A 22999-nucleotide genomic window follows, 5' to 3' on the forward strand; every position below is an offset into this window, starting at 1 on the left:
GCCGCGGAAATTTCCGCTGCAATTCTGCAACTCTCTACCGCTGGAAATACACATGCAGAATTGGCATGCATATTCCCACTAAATACTAGCGTTTTACAAGCGTAATTAGCTTGCAGAATTCTAGCATTTTACAAGCGATCTGTAGCATCGCTTGGAAAACTGACAGGTTGGTCACACTTGTCAAACATTAGTGTTTGACAAGTGTGACCAACTTTTTACTATTGATGCTGCCTATGCAGCATCAATAGTAAAAAGATAAAATGTAAAAAAAAAAAAACGTGATATACTCACCTTCCGGTGGCCCCCCGCAGCCTTCCCGCTCCTCGCGATGCTCCCGTTCCCAGTAATGCCTTGCGACAATGACCTCGTGAGACTGCTACGTCATCACAGGTCATTCTCGCAATGCATTACTGCCGGGAACGCCGGAAGGTAAGAATATCACGATTTTTTTATTTTAATTTTTTTTTTTTTTTTTTTTTTTTTTTACACGTATATGGTTCCCAGGGCCTGGAGGACAGTCTCCTCTCCTCCACCCTGGGTACCAACCGCACATGATCCGCTTACTTCCCACATGGTGGGCATAGCCCCATGCGGGAAGTAAGCGGATCAATGCATTCCTATGTGTGTGGAATCCCCGTGATTCTGCACTAAGAATGAACATGCTGCGTTTTTTTCCGAAATGCGATTCCGCCGAGTGAAAAAACGCAGCATGTGCGGAATGCATTAAAAATGATGGGATGCTTATGTAAGTGTGTTTTTTTTTTTTTTTTTTTTGTTTGTTTTTGTTTTTTTTTAAAGCGTTTTTTTGGCGGAAAACGGCCGAAAAAACGCTAAAAATCCTGAACGTGTGCACATAGCCTAACAGGTTCCTGGTGGAAAATATGACCCAGAGCAGAAATGAAGGCTAAATCTGGATTAAAATCGAATCTAGTCATCCGTTCCCCCTATTAACTCAACGGAGTGAGGGGTCTGGTGAGACCCTTTATAACATATCATCCAAGGAATATCCATGTCCCATCCCAGGAGAAGCAACAAGTATTTCAGATCTGTTCATATTTCCTGCCTTGTCCCATCCCAGGAGAAGCAACAAGTATTTCAGATCTGTTCATATTTCCTGCGGTGGTGTCCTCCACCACAAGCTTTCACAGATCCAATTAATTAGACATCTATATTTTTATCCCTTTTATTTTATGCTGTTTTTCTGTATATATGTATTTTTATGATTTCACCTTTTATAACCTTTTTAAAGCACTGTACATCATTTTGTTTGTATAGTAAACCACAAATAAGTTTCCCTTTTTGCTCTAACGGTCTCGCAATTTTAAGTAGAGAAAACAGCTTGGTTGTATTACCTTGTAGCTAGAGTCCAAGTAGTTAATCGTTCAGGAGCTTGGGAGGGCTAGGGGTGCTTATTGACCAGTGTGTTGTCAGTGGAGACATCTCGCTGGACTGGTAAAATGGCGAGTGGCAGTGTAAAGCGTGGCGTGGATGTGAGGGCCGTATGTGGGGAGCACTTGGCTCATTGTTGGCTTATTGTCATAGGTTGAGTGGCGAGCTGATACCACCATCACTGTCGCATCCGAGGCACGTGCGTCATAAGCAAGTGGTGGTGACATCCATGTATTGTCTTGTTTCAGGTATGCAGTTATTGCCTATGGCTGTGCCAGCTGCCCCAGACTGGTTTGTGAGAGAGAAGGTTGCCAAACAGAATTTTGTTATCACTGCAAACATGTGTGGCACCCAAATCAAACCTGTGACATGGCACGCCAGCAGCGGGCGCCTTCATTTGGGGTGCGCAGGAAGCACCCATCTGGGATCAGCTATGGTCAGGAATCTGGTTCAGGTATGTATTTCTCTGATTTATCTGGCACATTGTTTAGGCACTATGTGAAGTTTAGAGGAACATGTAAAACTGGAAGTTATGGTGGAATCTTGTATTCGGATTTCTGACCTTATGACAAACTGCCAAATATTGTCTTTTCCCAGCCGATGACATGAAATCATGCCCTCGATGTAGTGCTTACATCATAAAGATGAATGATGGGAGCTGTAATCACATGACCTGCGCCGTGTGTGGCTGTGAGTTCTGCTGGCTCTGTATGAAGGAGATCTCTGATCTACACTACCTCAGGTAATCCGTTTAAGTTATGAAGCTCTTAGGAGCTTAATTTTAATTGATGGCATTGAAATCTCATTAAAATTATTCTCTTACAGCCCCTCAGGTTGTACATTTTGGGGTAAAAAGCCATGGAGCAGGAAGAAGAAAATTATTTGGCAATTGGGAACTCTGATTGGTGCTCCCGTTGGCATTTCCCTGATTGCTGGTATTGCCATTCCTGCTATGGTCATAGGGATTCCAGTTTACGTGGGAAGAAAGGTTTGTTTGCTTTTCCTTATAGTAATAGGGTGTACATTTACCAGGATCCTTGCTGTCTATTATTTGCCTCACATTTTCATCATTAGATGTTTTACTGATACAGATGCTTTAATAAGGAAATGCTTTCTCAAGAATGAACTATGAGACTTATTTATCAAGTGTCTGGGAAAGAGCCAATCAGAGCTCATTTTCCATCTCTTATCAGTAGAAGCTGTGTTGTGATTATTGTCGACAGCAACCAGGGACATTTTTTCTGTTTATTGCACATTCAGGTTGGCCTCTAAACGGAACAGATTAGACATGCAGAATTTATGTGCAACACAGATCAGTTGTATAGCTGATGCAAAGTGGCACCATTGATTGATTTATAATGTGGTCTTTCTGGGTTCCATTTTGTGTCTGAGCAGAATATGCTCTTCTGTTCTAAAAACAGACAGACCTCATAATTAATGGGGTGCTTCTGCACAAGTTTGTATTAGTTATGCATCATATGAATTTTTACAATAATTCCTTTAAATTGAACAAACAGATGTGGAAACAGAAATGTGAACTTAAAAGGGTTCTCAGAGAATGGGATTAAATTGGCCAACATCACATATTTCATACTGCAATTGTCAGACTAGGTTGCAGGCTGAAGAAACACCTCTTAACAGGTGTTTCGACAAACATACAGATTGTAAGTATTGTCAACAAAAACAAGTGGTGTTCTCACTCAGCCACAGAGCAGGGCTGAAGTAGGGGGAAAAAAATCTCTGAAGTTACCGTATTTTTTCAGACTTGGGCTACTTTCACACTAGCGTTAACTGCAATCCGTCACAATGCGTCGTTTTGCAGAAAAAACGCATCCTGCAAAAGTGTTTGCAGGATGCGTTTTTTCTCCATTGGCTAACATTACGCGATGGATTGCCACACGTCGCAACCGTCGTGCGACGGTTGCGCCGTGTTGTGGCGAACCGTCGGCACCAAAAAAACGCTACATGTAACGTTTTTTGCCGCCGACGGTCCGCTTCTTCCGACCGCACATGCGCGGCCGGAACTCCGCCCCCACCTCCCCGCACTTCCCCGCACCTCACAATGGGGCGGCGGATGCACTGGAAAAATGCCTGCCCCCGTTGTGCGGCGCAGAGAACGGTAGCGTCGGTATCCTCGGCCCGACGCTAGTGTGAAAGTAGCCTATAAGACACACTTTTTTTTTCTCTCAAAATGTGGAGGAAAATGAGGGGTTTTATCTTATAGTCCAGATGTATCTTCTCGGTCTGTGGTAGGGAGGTGGGTGAGCGGCAGCGATGGAGCAGCGGGTCACAGGAGGCAGTAGACTGCAGCTTACTCCCATGCCCACTGCTAAAGGGAAATGAATATTCACTGTGTTCCATGCCCATGGGCATGGAAGGCAGTGAATATTAATTTCTGTTTAATAGCATCCCGGTATGATTGACCTCCATCCACATCCTGGTATGCAGGGCCCCATCAGAAAAAACATTAAAAAACACAAAAACATTACACTTACCGTCTTCCGCTCCCTCGCAGCGTCTTTTTCCGAAGCCAGAAGCTGCTTTATGCTTGTAAACATTGCATAGCGGGGACGTCATGCGCTGCTTTACAAGCCGAAGGACAGCTGCTGGAATACTCACTGCTCCCCATGCCGGGACAATGTGCGTGGGTGGCAGTGAGTATTCATTGCTCTTTAGTAGCGTGCACAGTATTAGCATCAGGCTTTTGCAGTTGCCGGCGGTCACTTGTCCCCCCTACCAAAGGGAATGATTATTCAGTGCTCAACACTCCCATAGGCATGGAATGCAGTGAATATTCATTCCCTTCAGTAGCAGCACACGTGACCAGACGGAGTCCAATTACATTTTCAATATTGGCAGTGTCTCTGAATTTCTGCTGATATTCACTGTAATCATAAAAACATTCCTACCCCCTTATCTTTTCCTGACACAACCTTTATTTTGTAGGCTAATTCTATTCTCACTTTGTTATTCAGTAGACTTAAACTAAATATTCTTGAATATTCCCTGTGTAAATATCTGAAATATGTGATTGAGATGGAACCCCCAATGGAAGATTCCCGATAATGAGGCAGATGGAGACACAGTGGATGCCCTCTGGCCTATGATCCAGCGGCGTCCATCTTTTTAGGCGTGCATAAAAGTACAATCAGCCACAATTTTCTACACTTCTGAAAAAGACGCCTCTGCACAGACGGGGTCCAGAGTAACTCTGCTGCCTCCATTATAGTGAATGGATCCCGTGTGATTCCAAATATGTAAAATGTTCCCAACGAAAGCTTCAACTCAGTCCACAAAAAAAAAAGCAAGTCCCCACTCGGGACCGTCACCTGTTAACGGAAATATAGGGGGCTTCCACTTTACTGGTAGCGCAAAGGCTCTGGAAAAGCACTATGGTTCCCCGCTCCCCTACCCCGAAATAAAATCCAGCAAATTCTGCGCTCCCAAATCCCCCCCCCCCCCCTTCTCAGCCCCTGTGTGCCTAAACCACATTATTTCTCATTTTTCCAACAAAATTTACAAAACCAAATTATTATTTTTTTTTTTTTTAGGGACCACATCACATTTGCAGTGACTGTGAATAGCCTATATATGACTGAAAATACCCAAAAGTGACTCCATCTTAAAAACTGCACCCCTCAAAGTCATCAACACCACATTCAAGATGCTTATTAAACCTTTATATGTTTTACAGGAATTAAAGCAATGTGGGGGGGAAAAAAATCCCCACAGAAATATTGCTCTTGCCCCAAATTTTCCATTTTCAAAAGGATAACCGGAGAAACTACACAACAAACTGTGCGGTCCTTTTTCTCCTGAGTACACTGCTACCCCATATGTGGTGGAAAACTACTGTTTGATGCATACTTTTGAATAGCGCATGCCATGTCACATTTGGAGAGCCTTTGATGTCCCTAAATAGTTGAAATCCCTCCCCCCCCCAAAAAAAGTGAGGCAATTTTGGAAACAAATTTCTTGAGGGTTTTAATCTATAGGTGCTGTGCTTCACAGTATTTTAGAACCTTGAGCTGTGAAAATTAAAAAATGCTTCTCACGCAAAAATGTTCCTATAGCCCCCAATTTTTCCTTTTCATAAGGGTAGCAGGAGAAAATGGACCCCAAGATCTGTTATGCGCTCTGAGTATGCCGATACCCCATATGTGGTGGAAAACTGTTTGGGCACACCGCTTGCCTCAGAAGAGAAGGAGTGTTAATTGCATTCTGGAGTGCAATTTTGGCTGGAATAGATTGCGGATGCCATGTCACATTTGCCAAGCCTCTGACATGCCAAAACAGCAGAACCCCCCCAAGTGATCCCATTTTGGAAACCTGTTGAGGAATTCATCTAGGTTAGTAGGGAGAATTTTTAACCCTCAAAAGTGATTATAGGAGAGAATGGACTGTACAGTTTATTACGTAATTTCGCCGGAGTACACCTTTACCCCATATGTCATCAAATACTGCTTCTGAGGTACAGTGCAAAGCTCAGAAGGGAAGAAGCGCCATAATGGAGTTCAGATTCAGTGACCCCAGTGAATTCATCTAGGGGTGTAGTGAGCATTTTGATTCCACTTATGCCTCACAGAATTCTATTCCATTGGGTGGTGAAGAAAGAATTTCTACTGAGTACTCAAATAACCTTACATGTAATCGGGAACTGCATTTCAGGTACAGAGGAAAGTACAGAAGGGAAGGACTGCCATATTATAGTGCAGATTTTACTGTTATGGTTTGCAAGTGCCATGATCCACTGGATGAGACCCTGAGGTGCCAGAACAGCAGAACCCCCCCCATAAGTGACCCCATTTTACAAACTATACCTCTCAATTAATTAAGGGTGCAGTGATCATATTGATACCAGATGTGTCACAGAATTTTATACAGTTTGGGTGGTGCCACCCAATTTCTGCTAAACTTGGCAGTGCTACATATGTGGCTGTACAGTACTGCGTAGCCAGGCGGTGAGACTCAGGAGTGACCGAGTGCCATACCCCCCTCCTTCCTCCTCAAGTGACACCATTTTGAAAATTACCCTCTCTGGGAATTTACAGGTGCAGTGACTATTTTAACTCCATAGGTATTTTCCAGAAAGAAGCAGTAGTGGATGTTGAGTGACAATTGCAAATCTGCCATTGTAGTGCTCAGGATGTTGTAGTGCCAATACATTGTACCCAGCTCATGCCAATGGAGATATGGACACTCTAAATTAAGCTCTTATCGCTACAAAACCAAACATGGATGCTAAATTTGGCTTAAGCACACTGTGGGGTTCAGATGGAAGGGGGGTATTTTGATTTGGGAGCGCAGAATTCCCTCCCTCCGGCGGTGAACCAACGTCTTTCCCAGCACGTCAGCTGTTTTGAACAGCTGACATGTGCCCTGAACTGCCGCAGGTGGAATTGCGATCCACCCGCAGCTGTTAACCTGTTAAATGCCGCTGTTAAACTCTTGATGGTGGCATTTAACATGCGCTTCTGGCAATCGCACCAGAAGTCCGCCCATCAGTGATCCCCCGTCACGTGATCATGGGTCATCGGTAGGTTGTGTGACAACCAGAGGTCTCCTGCAGACGTCTATGGTTGTCATTGCCGGATTGCTATGAGCGCCTCCCTGTGGTCGGCGCTCATAGCAAGTGGGTAATTCTGCTACATACAAGCGATCTGATCATCGCCTGTATGTAGCAGAGGCAATCTGGTTATGGCAGCTTCTATTGAAGCATGCAAAAAGTAAAAAATAAATAAATAAAAACTTAAGTTCAAATCACCCCCTTTTCTCCCCATTCAAGATAAAACAATAAAAAAATCAAACAAACATACATATTTGATATCGTTGCGTTCAGAATCGCCCAATCTATTAATATAAAAAAAAATTATCCCGATCACTAAAAGGGCATAACGAGAAAAAGTCAAAACGCCAGAATTACGTGTTTTTGGTCGCCACGACATTGCATTATAATGCAATAACGGGCGATCAAAAGATCGTATCTGCACCAAAATGGTATCATTAAAAACGTAAAAAAATGAGCCCTCACCCAACCCGAAATCACGAAAAATGGAGATGCTATAGGTATCGGAAAATGGCGCTTTTTTAAATTTATTTTTTTTTTTTAATTATACATGTTTGGTGCCTATGAACTTGTAATGACCTGGAACATAATAATGGTAGGTCAGTTGTATAATTTTGTGAATCTAGTAAAAAAGCCAAACAAAAAACAACTGTGGTATTGCACTTTTACAATTTCACCGCTCTTTTAATTTTTTTCTTGTTTTTGAGTACAAGATATGGTAAAACCAATGGTGTCATTCAAAATTACAACTCGTCATGCAAAAAACAAGCCCTGACATGGTCATATTGATGGAAAAATAATAAAAGTTATGACTCTGCAAATTAGGGGAGCAAAAAAATGAAAATGCAAAACCAAAAATACCTCTGGTCTTTGAAGGATTAATGTGTACCCCCTCTATGTGACTTTAATTTTCATTACTCTGATCACTGGTATAATGCATGGCCATATACCAGCACTGCAGTGCTTTATACCTGTCAGTATAAGGCTACTTTCACACTTCCGTCTTTTGCCCTCCGTCGCAATCCATCATTATGGGCAAAAAAACAGATCCTGCAAATGTGCTTGCAGGATGCTTTTTTTGCCCATAGACTTGAATAAGCGACGGTTGGGCACATGTCACATCCATTGTGCGACGGATGCGTCGTGTTTTGGCGGACGTGACGCACAAAAAAAAGTTAAATGTAACGTTTTTCTGTGCGACGTGTTCGCCATTTCCGACCGCGCCTCCCCGCTCTTCACACTGGGCAGCAGATGCGTTGTAAAACTGCATCCGCTGCCCACGTTGTGCTAAACTTAGCACAACGTCCGTTGGGCTGACGGTTTGCGACGGCCCTGTACCGATGGAAGTGTGAAAGTAGCCTTACACTGACAAAAGCCTCTTAGGCTATGCTCCTGTGTGAGCAGGCCACCGTCGCTGGCAGACTAGGAGGTCCTCCTAGCATCCCAAATGCTGCGATGGATAATGATCATGACATTTAGGGGATTAAACAGCTCTGGGCAGTGTGGGCACAACTGTGCTACGCATGATTGACGTGATGTAGCTGTACAAGAGTGTGCAAAGCAGTCATCAAAGCAAAAGGTGGCTACTTTGAAGAACCTAGAATATAAGACGTATTTTCAGTTGTTTCACACTTTTTTGTTAAGTATATAATTCCACATATGTTAATTCATAGTTTTGATGCCTTCAGTGTGAATTTGCTATTTTCATAGTCATGAAAATACAGTAAAATCTTTAAATGAGAAGGTGTGTCCAAACTTTTGGCCTGAGTGATTAGCCAATTTATTCTTGCCATGTGTTTTCTATATATAGTTTTTCATCAAGGGTGTATGGCACATCCTAGTTTTTCACACTTTGGATAATTACAGGCTATATCTACAACAAAGAGTCTTGTGGGTAATGTCCCCTTGTAAAGATCTTAAAAATTAACAGTAAATAAAAAGGCCCATATTTCTGGAACTATATGGTGGATTTAATAAAAAAAATAAATAAAAGCAATGGAATACTCAAGAGAGCAGCAAGGATAAAATAAGGGTGAAAACTGGTCCCTTTTTGACCTGGTGACATTTCCTATTTAAGTTTCGCTCCTGTTGCTAGTGACTAAGTTCGGTTTTATGTCCAGGCTTCATTACAGACGTGTCCCAACAGCAATAGCAGTCTCAAGTGAGGCGGAAGAGTCACTTAAGAACATATCCTCCATATTAAAATAGTTTTCTCTTTTTGTTGCATTCCCACAATGAGCAATAGGGCTCGCACTCATCTGCGTCTAAAGCATCGCTCCGATGTGGATCCAGAAATGCAGGACGAGTGTCATGCTATTTTTCTCACATGACATGCATTTTTTTTCTCTGCAACGATTATGCTACAATCCGTTATAGAAGCATATACAGTGTTTTAGGCTACAGAATGGTAACATTTCTGTAAAAATTGAATGCCATATGAATGGTCCGTGCGCCATCTTTATTTTTTTTTTTCTTCCTTTGAGTTGCATTGGGGAGTCTCGTTCGATACACGCAGCTACTGGCGGCATATTTTTTTTTCTCCGCTTAGAAAAAAAACAGCAGATAAGCACTAAATCAGTGAAAAACACTAGTCGAATGCTGTACTCGTCTGATTTTATATGCAGATAAGTATGAGCTCTTTGATGCCGAAAATCTGCGACCGCAAAAATGCATCAATTATGTAAATTAGGTTGCTTGCATTTTTAGTGCATCTTTTAACGTATTTTTTATTGTGGTTTTGATTGCAGTAGTTTTCGTCTTTTTGGTCACATACTTAAATATAGCTGCTTGGATTTTAATACCTCCTGGTATAACATTAAGACTTTATTGATAGTCATGTGCAGATTACATGTGGTTTTTACCAACGGATTTTCTGTATCTAATACAATTCTATGTGTAAATCTGCAACAAATCTCAGCATCTTTGCAAAAGAAAATAACACGTTGTGGATTTAAAACACACTGCAGGTCAGTTTATGCTGCTTAAAATGTAAAAGGACTTCAGCAGTGCCGATCCTGTTTTTACAACATAATGCACTGCTGAACACTATTCTTTTGTGAAGCAGGAAAGGTCATTTCACCCAACCAACAAGCTTTTTTTTTTTTTTTTTTTGTTTGTTCTGTGAGCATGTTAATCAGGTAACATGCACTCATAGGTAAGGCTACGTTCACATTTGCGTTGCGTCGGGCCCAGGTTTGGTGACGCATAGCGGCGCATGCGTCATGCTCCCCTATATTTAACATGGGGGCGCATGGACATGCGTTGTCTTGCGTTTTGTGACGCATGCGTCATTTTTGGCGCAAGCGTCAGGGCGCACAGGACGCTGCATGATGCATTTTTTTTGCGCCGAAAATAATGCCAAAATTGGACGCATGCGTCACAAAAAGCTGCGTTTTGCATGCGTTGTGCGTTGCGTCGCCGACGCTGCACCGCACAACGCAAATGTGAACGTAGCCTAAGCTCATTCACGATAGTTGTTTAGTGAGAAGGGGCCTTTTAAGCCATGTAGATCTGAATGAGCACTAATTTCTGCTATTGGCTTAATTACTTGCTGCCTGTACTTTATTACGGTTTCTATCAGCAGGTGCGCTTATCTGGATGAGAGCTATATGCTAAATACATTGCTTTCTCCTGTTTAAAATGATTCCGATTCTTTTTTAATAGCGCTTGCTAGGATATGCATTCACTTTTCAGGATGATAAAAATCCCCAACTGACAGTAATCCCCCATCCATCTTCCTGATCAGTGAGATCGACTGCTGGGACCAGCTCCAATTTTGAGAGTGAGACTTTGGATAATGAAACTCGTGCTCTGCAGACCCCTGTCATGAATGGGCAGAGGTGCTCATGTTCCATCTTCGTTCCTTTCATTGTCTAAAGGACTGGCAGATATGGCTGCACACTTTACTCTGCTTTCTCCAGTAATACCGTAGTCTGAGCATGTGCATCTTGGCCACATTCAAGTCAAGATGGGAGTTCTGCAGAGACTACTCCTTCTCAAGATCACTGAGGGACTCAGGGTTGCCTGTCCACTATTGTATGGATGAAGAAAATTCACCTATAGGAATAACCCTTTTAATGAATGTCTGAAATAAATAGGTCTTTGCCACAATCACATTTCTTTTTTTTTTTTTCTTTCTATTTATGGTAATTCGTAGTAGTAGTAACAACATTCACAGAAGGAGACTTGCGTATCTCACCTTTTTACCTGTGACTTCTCTACAGATTCATGGCCGCTTTGAGAACAAAAAAACCTCTAAACACAAGAAAAATTTGGCTGTGACTGGAGGAGTTATCTTATCTGTAATTGCATCTCCAGTGGTGGCAGCAGTCAGTGTTGGTAAGTATAAGTGACCAGGAAAAGAAAAATTTCAGCCATGTATTATTTTGCTTCTGACTTGTGTCCCTGTTCTGTATGTCTTTAGGGATTGGTGTTCCCATCATGCTAGCTTATGTGTATGGAGTAGTGCCAGTTTCATTATGCCGCGGTGGAGGATGTGGCGTTAGCACCGCTAATGGCAAAGGGGTCAAAATTGACTTTGAAGAAGATGGACCAATTACAGGTAATTTGGCATTGTACTTCTGAGATGTGTACTTTAAATTGGGACGTCTTTAGGTGACTGTTTATGGCGTGTAAACGGATTTGTTGGGCCTCTTATTATATATGTGCTGATGCTTATTTTCTGTTTTTAGTGGCAGATGCTTGGCGGGCACTGAAAAACCCAAGTATTGGGGAAAGCAGTATGGAGGGCCTTACTAGCGTCCTGAGCACTAGTGGAAGCCCAACAGACGGCCTTAGTGTTCTACAAGGAAACTACAGTGAAACTGCTAGCTTCGCAGCGCTCTCTGGGGGTACTTTAACTGGTGGGACATTAACTGGTGGCATGCTCAGTGGAGGAAGAGCCAAGTACTGCAGGTACTTGTTAATGTATATTTTAGGAAATCACTTTGTGAAATGCTTGATGCCTCATTTATCCAAACTGTGGAACAAGGAAACTAGCCTTTTTTTTGCAGTTCTCAACCAATAACATTGCATCTGTTTTCCCAGAGCAGTGAAGAGATGAGCAAGGACAGTTTTCCTGATGTATTCTTGTTAAATTAGACCCATGTCCTTAACCCCTTCAGGACCTGGCAACACTTCCAGGATTTAGTTACTTTTTTTTTTCTTCTCTCCACTTTTTCCAGGACACATACCTAATATTTTTTTTACCACACCATGTACTTAATTGCGGTTAAAAAGAGGCAAAGTGAGGTGAACTTGGGGCAATCCCTCCGTAGACTTTAGCATTTAGTTTTTACAACTTTTTTTTCTATGATAAAATTTACCTAATTGCATGATTCTACAGGTCAGTACGATTACGGGGATGACAAACATGCATGTTTTTTTTGTTTGTTTTTTGTTTTTACATGTTAAATAAATAAAAAAAAAAAAACATACTACTTTGGTGGGTTTGCCGACATTTTCTGGGACTTTTAAAGTGTTTACTTCTATGTAGTGCAGTACATAGTGAAAATCTTGTTCTTCTTTTAAAGCTCAAATGAGTACCAAGGTGGCAGCAACGGGGCCCTCAGCTGTCATACATTAATTTTTAGTCAATTCAATGCCGCTGTCAATCTCCTTAAGTTACGTCACAGCTGCAGCCAGAACTCTGCTTCGTCCGCAGCTGTTAGAAACAGATAACTGGAGCTGGTATCTGACTTGTGTGTGGAGACAGCTGAGCCCCTTCCACTTGCGCCACCCCAGCCAGTCCATACAGCTACTAATATTTGTTTAAAAGGAGTTAAACGAACACTCCAGGTTTGGTTTGCCTACATTTTTAATTTGTCCACCTTAAGTGTAACCATAACCGGTTTGTTTTTTGCTCCCTTTTAATTACTCTTTTAATTACTATTACTGTTGCTGCAGGCTAGAAGTTCAGGCAGATGTGCAGAAAGATACTTGCCAAAAAGATTCTGTCAGCCTTGGAGCCGCAAGTGATAGTGCCAGCACTAGGGCAATGGCTGGCTCAATCATAAGCTCATACAACCCACAGGAAAGGTAAGTCTTTGTTTTCCAGAAAACGTTTGCTTCTTTCCTTGCCCTATTTATAATTCCACTTACCGTATATACTCGAGTATAAGCCGACCCGAGTATAAGCCGACCCCCCCTAATTTTGCCACAAAAAACTGGGAAAACTTAATGACTCGAGTATAAGCCTAGGGTGGGAAATGCAGCAGCTACCGGTAAATGTCAAAAGTAAAAGTAGATACCAATAAAAGTTAAATTAATTGAGACATCAGTAGATTAAGTGTTTTTGAATATCCATATTGAATCAGGAGCCCCATATAATGTTCCATAAAGTTTGATGGCCCCATAAGATGCTCCATATTAAAATATGCCCCATGTAATCCTGCATAAAGGTTAATAATGGCCCCATAAGATGCTCCATAAACACATTTGCCCAATATAGTGCTGCACAAATGTTGATTATGGCCCCATAAGATGCTCCATACAGACACTTGCCCCATATAATGCTCCACAGACGTTAATTATGGCCCCATAAGATGCTCCATAAAGATATTTGCACCATATAGTGCTCCACAAACGTTAATTATGGCCCCATAAGATGCTCCATAAAGATATTTGCCCCATATAGTACTGCACAAACGTTGATTATGGCCCCATACAGACACTTGCCCCATATAGTGCTGCACAAACATTGATTATGACCCCATACAGACACTTGCCCTATATAGTGCTGCAGAAACGTTGATTATGGCCCCATACAGACACTTGCCTCATATAGTGCTGCACAAACGTTATGGCCCCATAAGATGCTCCATACAGACACTTGCCCCATTATACTGCTGCACAAACGTTATGGCCCCATAAGATGCTCCATACAGACACATTTGCCCCATATAATCCTGCACAAACATTATTGCCCCATAAGATGCTCCATACAGACACTTGCCCCATTCGCTGTTGCTGCGATAAAAAAATCACATACTCGCCTCTCCGTCGCTCAGGCCCCTGGCACTTTCAACATTCACCTGATTTCGTTCCGGCGCCGCTCCATCTACAGCGTCTTCTGCACTGACGTTCAGGCAGAGGGCGCGCACTAACCACGTCATCTTGCCCTCTGACCTGAGCGTCACTGCTGAAGACGGAGCGGCGCCGGAACGAGGAGCAGGTGAATATCGCGCAGCGCTCCCCTCCCCGTTATACTCACCTGCTCCTGACGTCGTGCAGTCCCTGCTTCCCCGACGCTGCTAATGACCGTTACCGCTCATTGCAGTAATATGCGGCTCCACCCCTATAGGAGGTGGAGCCGCATATTCATTATTCATTATTGTAATGAGCGGTACCATGTGACCGCTCATTACTGGAAGAAGCTGGGGCGCCGGGAAGCCAGGAACTGCAGGGACCGCGCCAGGAGCAGGTGAGTATAATTAGACAGCCCCCGCTCCCCCCCCCCCTGCCGGCCCCTGGGTATGACTCGAGTATAAGCCGAGAGGGGGACTTTCAGCCCAAAAAAATGGGCTGAAAATCTCGACTTATTCTCGAGTATATACGGTATTTAGATTCACGTGTGTAGAAAAAAATAGCTTGTTCTTTTCATGGGACTGGCCATGTACTTAATGTATGGAAAGGTTGGTGGGCCACCATAGTGTTGTCATAAGAAACTGGCACACAGACTTGAAGAAGTAGTCTAATCTACGGTAGTTTATTTTATCCAACAATTTTACCTAATTAATTTATATAATTGCGTGTAAGTGTATTAACCCCTTCACCCCGGAGCTATTAACCCCTTCACCCCGGAGCTTTTTCCGTGTTTTTTTTTTTTTTTCGTTTTTCGCTCCCCTCCTTCCCAGAGCCATAACTTTTTTTATTTTTCTGTCAATATGGCCATGTGAGGGCTTATTTGTTTGCGGGACGAGATGTACTTTTGAACGATACCATTGGTTTTACCATGCCGTGTAAGAGAAAACGGGAAAAAACTTCCAAGTGCGATGAAATTGCAAAAAAAGTTCAGTCTTACACTTGTTTTTTGTTTGGCTTTTTTGCTAGGTTCACTAAATACTAAAACTGACCTGTCATTATGATTCTCCAGGTCATTACGAGTTCATAGACACCAAAGATATCTAGGTTCTCTTTTATCTAAGTGGTAAAAAAAAATTCCAAAGTTTGCTAAAAAAAAAAAATTGCGCCATTTTCCGATACCCGTAGCGTCTACAATTTTCGTGATCTGGGTGAGGGCTTATTTTTTGCGTGTCGAGCTGGCGTTTTTATTGATTCCATTTTGGTGCAGATACGTTCTTTTGATCGCCTGTTATTGCATTTTAATGCAATGTTGCGGCGACCAAAAAAAAATAATTTTGGCGTTTTGATTTTTTTTCTCGCTACGCCATTTAGCAATCAGGTTAATCCTTTGTTTTTATTGATAGATCGGGCGATTCTGAACGCGGCGATACCAAATATTTGTAGTTTTGATTTTTGTGTAGGATTGATTTTTATTTTTTTTTTATTTTGATTGGGGCGAAAGGGGGGTGATTTGAACTTTTATATATTTTTTTATTTTTTTTAATATTTTTAAACACTTTTTTTAAAATTTTGGCATGCTTCAATAGCCTCCATAGGAAGCTAGAAGCATGCACTGCACGATCGCCCCTGCTACATAGAGGTGAAGCACAGATCACCTCTATGTAGCAGAAATGCAGGGTTGCTTTGAATGCCGACCACAGGGTGGCGCTCAAAGCAATCGGCCATCAACAACCATAGAGGTCTCAAGGAGACCTCTAGTTGTTATGGCAATGCACCGATGACCCCCGATCATGTGACGGGGGTCAGCGGTGCGAGCACCTGCGGCCGGGAGCGCTAGTTAAATGCCACTGTCAGCATTTGACTGCGGCATTTAACTAGTTAATGGGCGCGAGCGGATCGCGATTCCGCTCACGCTCATTGCGCGCACATGTCAGCTGTACAAAACAGCTGACATGTCGCGGCTTTGAGGTGGGCTCACCGCCGGAGCCCACCTCAAAGCAGGGCATCTGCCAGCCTACACTTAAAGGGAATCTGTGAGCAGGTTTTTGCTATGTAATCTGAAGACCGCAGGAGATAGAGGCTGAAACACAGAATTCAGGGATTTGTCACTTGTCAAAGTGTGAACTGTTGTTTACTGACTGAAAGATTTATAACGAAGAGATTAGAATTGCTAGTCCATAAGCTAAGTACCTCATTGTCTATGGACTTTGTACATAGAGAGCTAGGTGTGGGTGGGGTTAGCTTTCTCTCAGCTCTGCTTCATTCTAAATCTAAAAGTTCTGTTTGTATCAGAACTGCTGCAGCCAGTCATGTAAAGTGATACATTTAGATTCAGCTTCTCTTTGCCTACAGTACATTGCTCTCAGATGAGGTAGAAAAAACCTGCTGACAGAATCCTTTTAATTTGGAAATCGGCACCACACTATGTGAGCTTCAAAGAGCGATCACATGGGACCGGAGCAGCAATGGAAACAAAAGACAATGCTCTGTAAGGCTATGTGCACACGTTGCGGATAGTTTTTTCTGTGCAGAAATGCTGCAGATCCGCAAGTGATTTACAATACTATGTAAATCAATGGAAAAAAAATTGCTGTGCTAATGGTGTGGATAATCCTGCATGGAAAACGCTGCGGATCAAAAGGAGCATGTCATTTATTTGTGCGGATCTGCAGCGTTTTTGTACCGATTTCATTATAGAAATCGCAGGGGTAAAAACGCATGAAGTCCGCACAAAATCCCCATATAAAAAAATGCATCAAATCCGCACCTGTTTTCTGCCAAGAGATGCAGAATCCGCACAAAAAATTCCAGAGGCAAATCCGCAACGTGTGCACATAGTCTTAGTATTTTAATACACTGACCCACATTGCATTGGTAATTAAGAGATATTAGGAGTTAATTTTGAGGGGTGACTTATTTCAATTCATGTTGCTAATAATGCTTACACTGTTACTTCTACAATACAATAGATGGACCCCTAAGCACCGGTTACCCTGTTCACAGGTTGGCCCTAAAAGCTAGGCTAATTGCATTCATGTGATGGATGGCTCAGTTTTTCCCAATATACTACAGTGTTCTCACAATTCACAATGTTACAATTCCCAATGAGAAGCTGATGTAGGAGACATGGCTGCCACTTTACTTGGGAATAAGTGCTGGTTTTTCTGCAGGGTAAATAAACCATTACACATACTCTATGGAATTTGATAGACTGGTGGTGTAATGTACACGGATGTGACCCATTCTATGCACTGACTCTCTCCCCCTCTGGCTGAGGAAGGACATGATTGCCAAACTCATTAAGTTGCCACCATGCTGACTGACAGGATGGAAGGGGTGAAAGCTATTGAAAATCTCTGACCTGCTTAACGAGGACATGGTGAAAATGTGTCCTGTGTTAGTTCCTATTTTATTCTTGCTGCTACCTTGATTATTATGTTTGTTTTTTTACCATGGCTCAAAGGATTATCTGGGACTGTGTGTTTTTAGGCCCATTCACATGTACTATTTTTCCGCGTACGGGAAAAATCCATTATTTTGATCAGAGTGTGGTCTGAGTGTCATCTGTTTCTTGTATATGGAGAAATAAAAATACGTTTCTCCATCTTTTCCCTTCTGACAGTCTATTATAACCCCTTTCCGACATCGGGCGTAATAGTACGCCGATTTCGGACACCCTCTCTTTGATCTGGGCTCTGGCGGTGAGCCCACATCTTTTCAGGCACAAGTCAGCTGTTTTGAACAGCTGACATGTGCCTCTAACAGCCTCGGGTGGAATCCTGATCCACCAGGGGCTGTTAACCCGTTAGATGCTGCTGTCAAACTCTGACAGCGGCATTTAACACGCGCTTCTGGCAAGCATGCCGGAGCTCCCACCCATCGGCCCGTGTCACATGACCGTGGTGGGTCGGCATGACAACCAGAGGTCTCCAGGAGACTTCTATGGTTGTCACTGCCGGATTGCTATGTGCGCCGCCCGGGGGTCGGCGCTCATAGCAAGTGAGCAATTCTGCTACATACAGGTGATCTGATCACCTCTTCTACATAAAGGCATTGATCAGGTTATGGCAGCTTCTAGTCTCCTATGAAGACTATTGAAGCATGCCAAAAGTAAAAAAAAATTAAAAAAAATTCTCAATATACATTTCATTAAAATTCAATAACGGATGATCAAAAGATTGTATCTGCACCAAAATGGTATCTACTAAAACCTCAGCTCAGCGGCCAAAAAGTAAGCCCTCACCCAAACAGAGATCAAGAAAAATGGAGACGCTATGGGTATTGGAAAATGGCGCAATTTTTTTTTTTTTTTTTTTTTTTTTGTAAACAAAGTTTGGATTTGTTTTATTCATCATTTACATAAAACAGAACCTAGACATGTTTGGTGTCTATGAACTCGTAATGACCTGGGAAATCATAATCGGAGGTCAGTTTTAGCATTTAGTGAACATAGTAAAAAAGCCAAGCAAAAAACAGTTGTGGAATTATTTTTTTTTTGCAATTTCACTGCACTTGGAATTTTTTCCCGTCTTCCAGCACTAACTTGACCATATCGACCAAAAAATTAAAAATGTTATGGCTCTGGGAAGAATGGGAGCAAAAAAACAAAAAAAATCCTTAAAAATCGGACTGCACTCTGATGTCGCGTGAGTGTAGTCTTTTTTTTTTTTTTTTTTTTTTCCCTTACAGACTCAAAATTGGTCATGTCTCCACGATTTTCCACAGATTTCTCTCGGTCCCTGAAAATTGACATTTGAATGGCCCAAGATACTATCACAGGAACGAATGCTATCCATGAAATACATGGACATGTGAATGAGCCCTCAGACTGTTCAGTATTGTTGCACATTGAGCGACACATCCTTGGTTAATGAAAAGACCCATGTCTCTGGAACCATATAGCAAATTAAAAAAGTTTGTTTATATAATAGATACAAGATTTGTAATGGAATAATCAGGGGAGCAGCAGCATTAAAATAGGAACAAAAGCTGGTCACTTTTGAGCTGCTGACCGTTACTTTTTTTATTTTTTGTGTAAAAACATCAGGTGTCACTACTGTATATGTATATTATGTAACTATGGTAAGAATATAGCAAGGATTTATTATGGAAAACATTGTTCCCAGTACAGAGAAGCCTTCACAGTATTAGCGAACTATCTAGGGACGGCAACCTGTGCAAACCTAATGTAAGCCGAGGTGTATTGGAGCTGTTAATAAAGATTTATTAGGCAATTGTTATTCTCAGAATCGTTCCCTTTACAGTTCGCAATGTTATAATGGCACACAGCAGCAGGGATTTCTAATTCCCCTGAGCCTCCCAGTTAGCAGATTACAAAGTTTCCTAGTGATTTATAGGATTATGACGTTAAAATACACCTGGGTTATAATGCATTTTTATTTGATACAAATGCATGATATTCCAGTAGGAGTTACAATGTATTACCCCTCCTCTATGTAGAACACCCTTACAAGGAATGACTGTTATGACATTGCAAATATGTCATAAGGAATTGTGGCCCTTTAAAAGTGGTTTGGTATGACAATGTGGTCCTCTGATTGGGAACTTTTGTGCCCCCCTGCTCTACCTAATCCCCAGGGATGGGTTGGAAACTATATCCAGTTTAAAAAATATATATACTGTATATATTATTTTTTTTGAAAAAAAATACTTTGCAGTCTGTATTCTCTTTACTAGTTAGAGAATTTTATATAAGTTTTGTCGCATCATCACTAATGAAAATGTAGACCCAATAATAAGGTCAGGTCACCACTGTCATGTTGCAGAGCTAGTTATCTAATATATAAAGCTGAATGTGTGTATGTCCGGGATTGGCATCTGAACCGTCGCAGCTACAGCCACAAAATTTTGCACAGTCACACGTCTGGACCCCGAGAGCGTCATAGGCTATGTTGTGAGGTGAAATTTTAACCCCGCGCTTTCCAATTCACCAAACAATTTTGCCCCTATCTACATAATGGGGGAAAAAGTGAAAGGAAAAGTGTTGGAGGCGTCGCAGCTACAGGCACAAAATTTTGCTCAGTCACACGTCTGGACCCCGAGAGCGTCAAAGCTATGTTGTGAGGTGAAATTTTAACCCCGCGCTTCCCAATTCACCAAACAATTTTGCCCCTATCTACATAATGGGGAAAAAATGAAAGGAAAAGTGTTGGAGGCAAATTAACAGCTGCCAGATGTGAACAAGGGGGACTTAAAGAATGAGAGCGATGGCGCCAAAGAGTATATACTGTACAGTTGCTAAGGTGGGGCCCCGACATGGGATAATCACCACACCACCACGAGGATATGAACACACACACAAAATGCGCCACACACTACCACGTGCTCGAACACATATACCACCCTCAGCGCACATTTCACCACACATACACCAACCTCGCCACATAAAAGTCGAAACACAAAAGTCGCCGCGCAAAACTCTCCACGCGCAAAACTCTCCACGCGCAAAACTCTCCACGCGCAAAACTCTCCACGCGCAAAACTCTCCACGCGCAAAACTCTCCACGCGCAAAACTCTCCACGCGCACAAAAGTTGCAACACATGCAAAAGTTGCCTCACACAAAACTTGCACATACTCAAAAGGCACCACACATAAAACTCGCCACGCGCAAAACTCGCCATGCGCAAAACTTGCTGCACACAACTTGCTACACTAACCTGTCACATGCAACTCGACACACAAAAAGTTGCTACACGCATGTCGCCACACAAAACTCAACACACACAACTTGACACACGAAACTCGCTCTAAAACACACACAAGTCTGGTATTATCCTTCAAAAATAAAAATCTGATTAATAAGCAGACAAACTACAAGAGCAACAAATGTACCATATAGGAATCCGGCAGCTGTCAGTCACATGACCAGTCTATTATGTGTATGTGTGAGCTAATATATACTGCCAGGGGGTGGGCTTACTGTTGGCTGGGGAGTTATCAGGCTGCCAATTTAGCTTACAAATACTGAGGTAAAAATACTGACCAAATAACGTGTGAACGAGGTCTAATACAGGAGAAGATGACATACAGATATACTATATACAGGAGGAGATGACACACAGGTATATACTATTTACAGGGGAGATGACACACAGGTATATACTATATACAGGAGGAGATGACACAGATATATACTATATACAGGAGAGATGACACACAGGTATATACTATATAGAGGAGGAGATGACATACAGGTACATACTACATACAGGAGGAGATGACATACAGGTACATACTACATACAGGAGGAGATGACATACAGGTATATACTATATACAGGAGGAGATGACACAGGTATATACTATATACAGGAGGAGATGACACCCAGGTATATACTATATACAGGAGCAGATTACCTACAGGTATATAGTATATACAGGAGGAGATAACATACAGGTATATGCTATGTATAGGAGGAGATGACATACAGGTATATACTATATACAGGAGGAGATGACACACAGATATATACTATATATAGGTGAGATGACACACAGGTATATACTATATACAGGGGAGATGACACACAGCAGGTATATACTATATACAGGGGAGATGACACAGGTATATACTATATACAGGAGATGACATACAGGTGTATACTAAATATAAGGGAGATGACAAACATGTATATACTGAGGTGAAAATGAGGTGTGAGGTGAAAATGAAAAGGAGTGAGGGAAAATAGTGGAGTGATCGGAAAATGACAGATGTGAGGTCGAAATGACAAGTGTTAGGGGGGAATGAGAGGAGTGAGGGGGAAAATGAGAGGTGTGAGGGGGAAAATGAGAGATGTGAGGGGAAAATGAAAGATGTGATGGGGAAAATGAGAGGCGTGATGGGAAAATAAGAGAAGTGAGGTGCTATAACTAACCACAGATATTTACTATGCCCAGGCAACGCCGGGCTCTTCAGCTAGTTCTACTATATTTTAGCATCCATGATATTGTAGGGTAGTAATGTAGAAGATGCACAATCTTTTTTTGTCAAGCATTTTTGCATTGGAGCTGAAAGCCTTTCCTCACCTGATGCTATTTTCACACTAGATGGAAAAAAATAAATGTCCAGCACATCCAAACGTGTGTACAGGTGCCATGTAAAAAAATATAATTATAAGAAAAGATTAAGTTGCACCCTGAATTGCTAAGAATGCTAAACTTAGAAAATTGGGACTGCTTTACTGCCATAGAAAATCACTACATTATGTACATATGGAATATTGGAAAAATGAAACTGCAATATTGCATTGAAGCTGAAAGCGTTCCCTGACCTGATGCTATTTTCACACTGTTAGTTTGTAACACTGTATCTGTTCAAGCAATCCGTAACCATAGCAGCTGTATAAATCCGCCTCCCAGCCCTCCACTCTAGATTGATCGTGCTTGCCTCCTTTAATAAAGTGTAGCAGTCTATAGCTACTTAAAATGCCAAAGCTACTTTCAAAGTGTATCGGTCTCCAGATTTCGTTATACAGACCACATACATTACGTAGATCTCATGGCCTTGCTTTGAAAATCCATGGCAGAATTGCTGTATAGTGCAGCTATTATATAGAACCAACGAAATGCATTATAGACCCCTAAAAATTAACTTTTATTGATATACTAAAGTCCATGTTATACTTAAACCCTTCATGACGGAGCCCTTTTTCTTTTTTGCTTTTGTTTTTCGCTCCCCTGCTTCCCAGAGCCATAACTTTTATTTAAAATCTGTCAATATGGCCATGTGAGGATTTGTTTTTTGTGGGACGAGTTGTACTTTTGAATGATGCCATTGGTTTTAAAAATTCTTAATGCAGTGAAAATTACAAAGAAAAAGTGCAATTCCACAACTGTTTTTTTTTTTTACCATGTTCACTAAATGCTAAAACTGACCTGCCATTATGATTCTCCAGGTCATTACGAGTTCATAGACACCAAACAGGTGTAAGTTTTTCTTAAGTGATGAAAAAAATAAATCCAAAGTTTGTTTAAAAAATAAATAAAAATTGCGTCATTTT

General features: G+C 41.8%; 1 protein-coding gene across 1 annotated transcript in view; it reads left to right on the forward strand.

Annotated features, from left to right (window-relative positions):
• The window catches only part of RNF19B (ring finger protein 19B), a 39594-nt gene that overhangs the window by 11410 nt on the left and 5185 nt on the right, over nt 1-22999 (forward strand). The window contains exons 2-8 of the mRNA XM_077295980.1: nt 1638-1843; nt 1987-2131; nt 2215-2377; nt 11179-11293; nt 11379-11516; nt 11647-11869; nt 12860-12991. Of these exons, the coding sequence (XP_077152095.1) occupies nt 1638-1843; nt 1987-2131; nt 2215-2377; nt 11179-11293; nt 11379-11516; nt 11647-11869; nt 12860-12991 (1122 nt within the window). The remainder of the gene's footprint in view (nt 1-1637; nt 1844-1986; nt 2132-2214; nt 2378-11178; nt 11294-11378; nt 11517-11646; nt 11870-12859; nt 12992-22999) is intronic.

Source organism: Ranitomeya variabilis, chromosome 3, assembly GCF_051348905.1.
Source record: "Ranitomeya variabilis isolate aRanVar5 chromosome 3, aRanVar5.hap1, whole genome shotgun sequence".
Lineage (NCBI taxonomy): Eukaryota > Metazoa > Chordata > Amphibia > Anura > Dendrobatidae > Ranitomeya > Ranitomeya variabilis.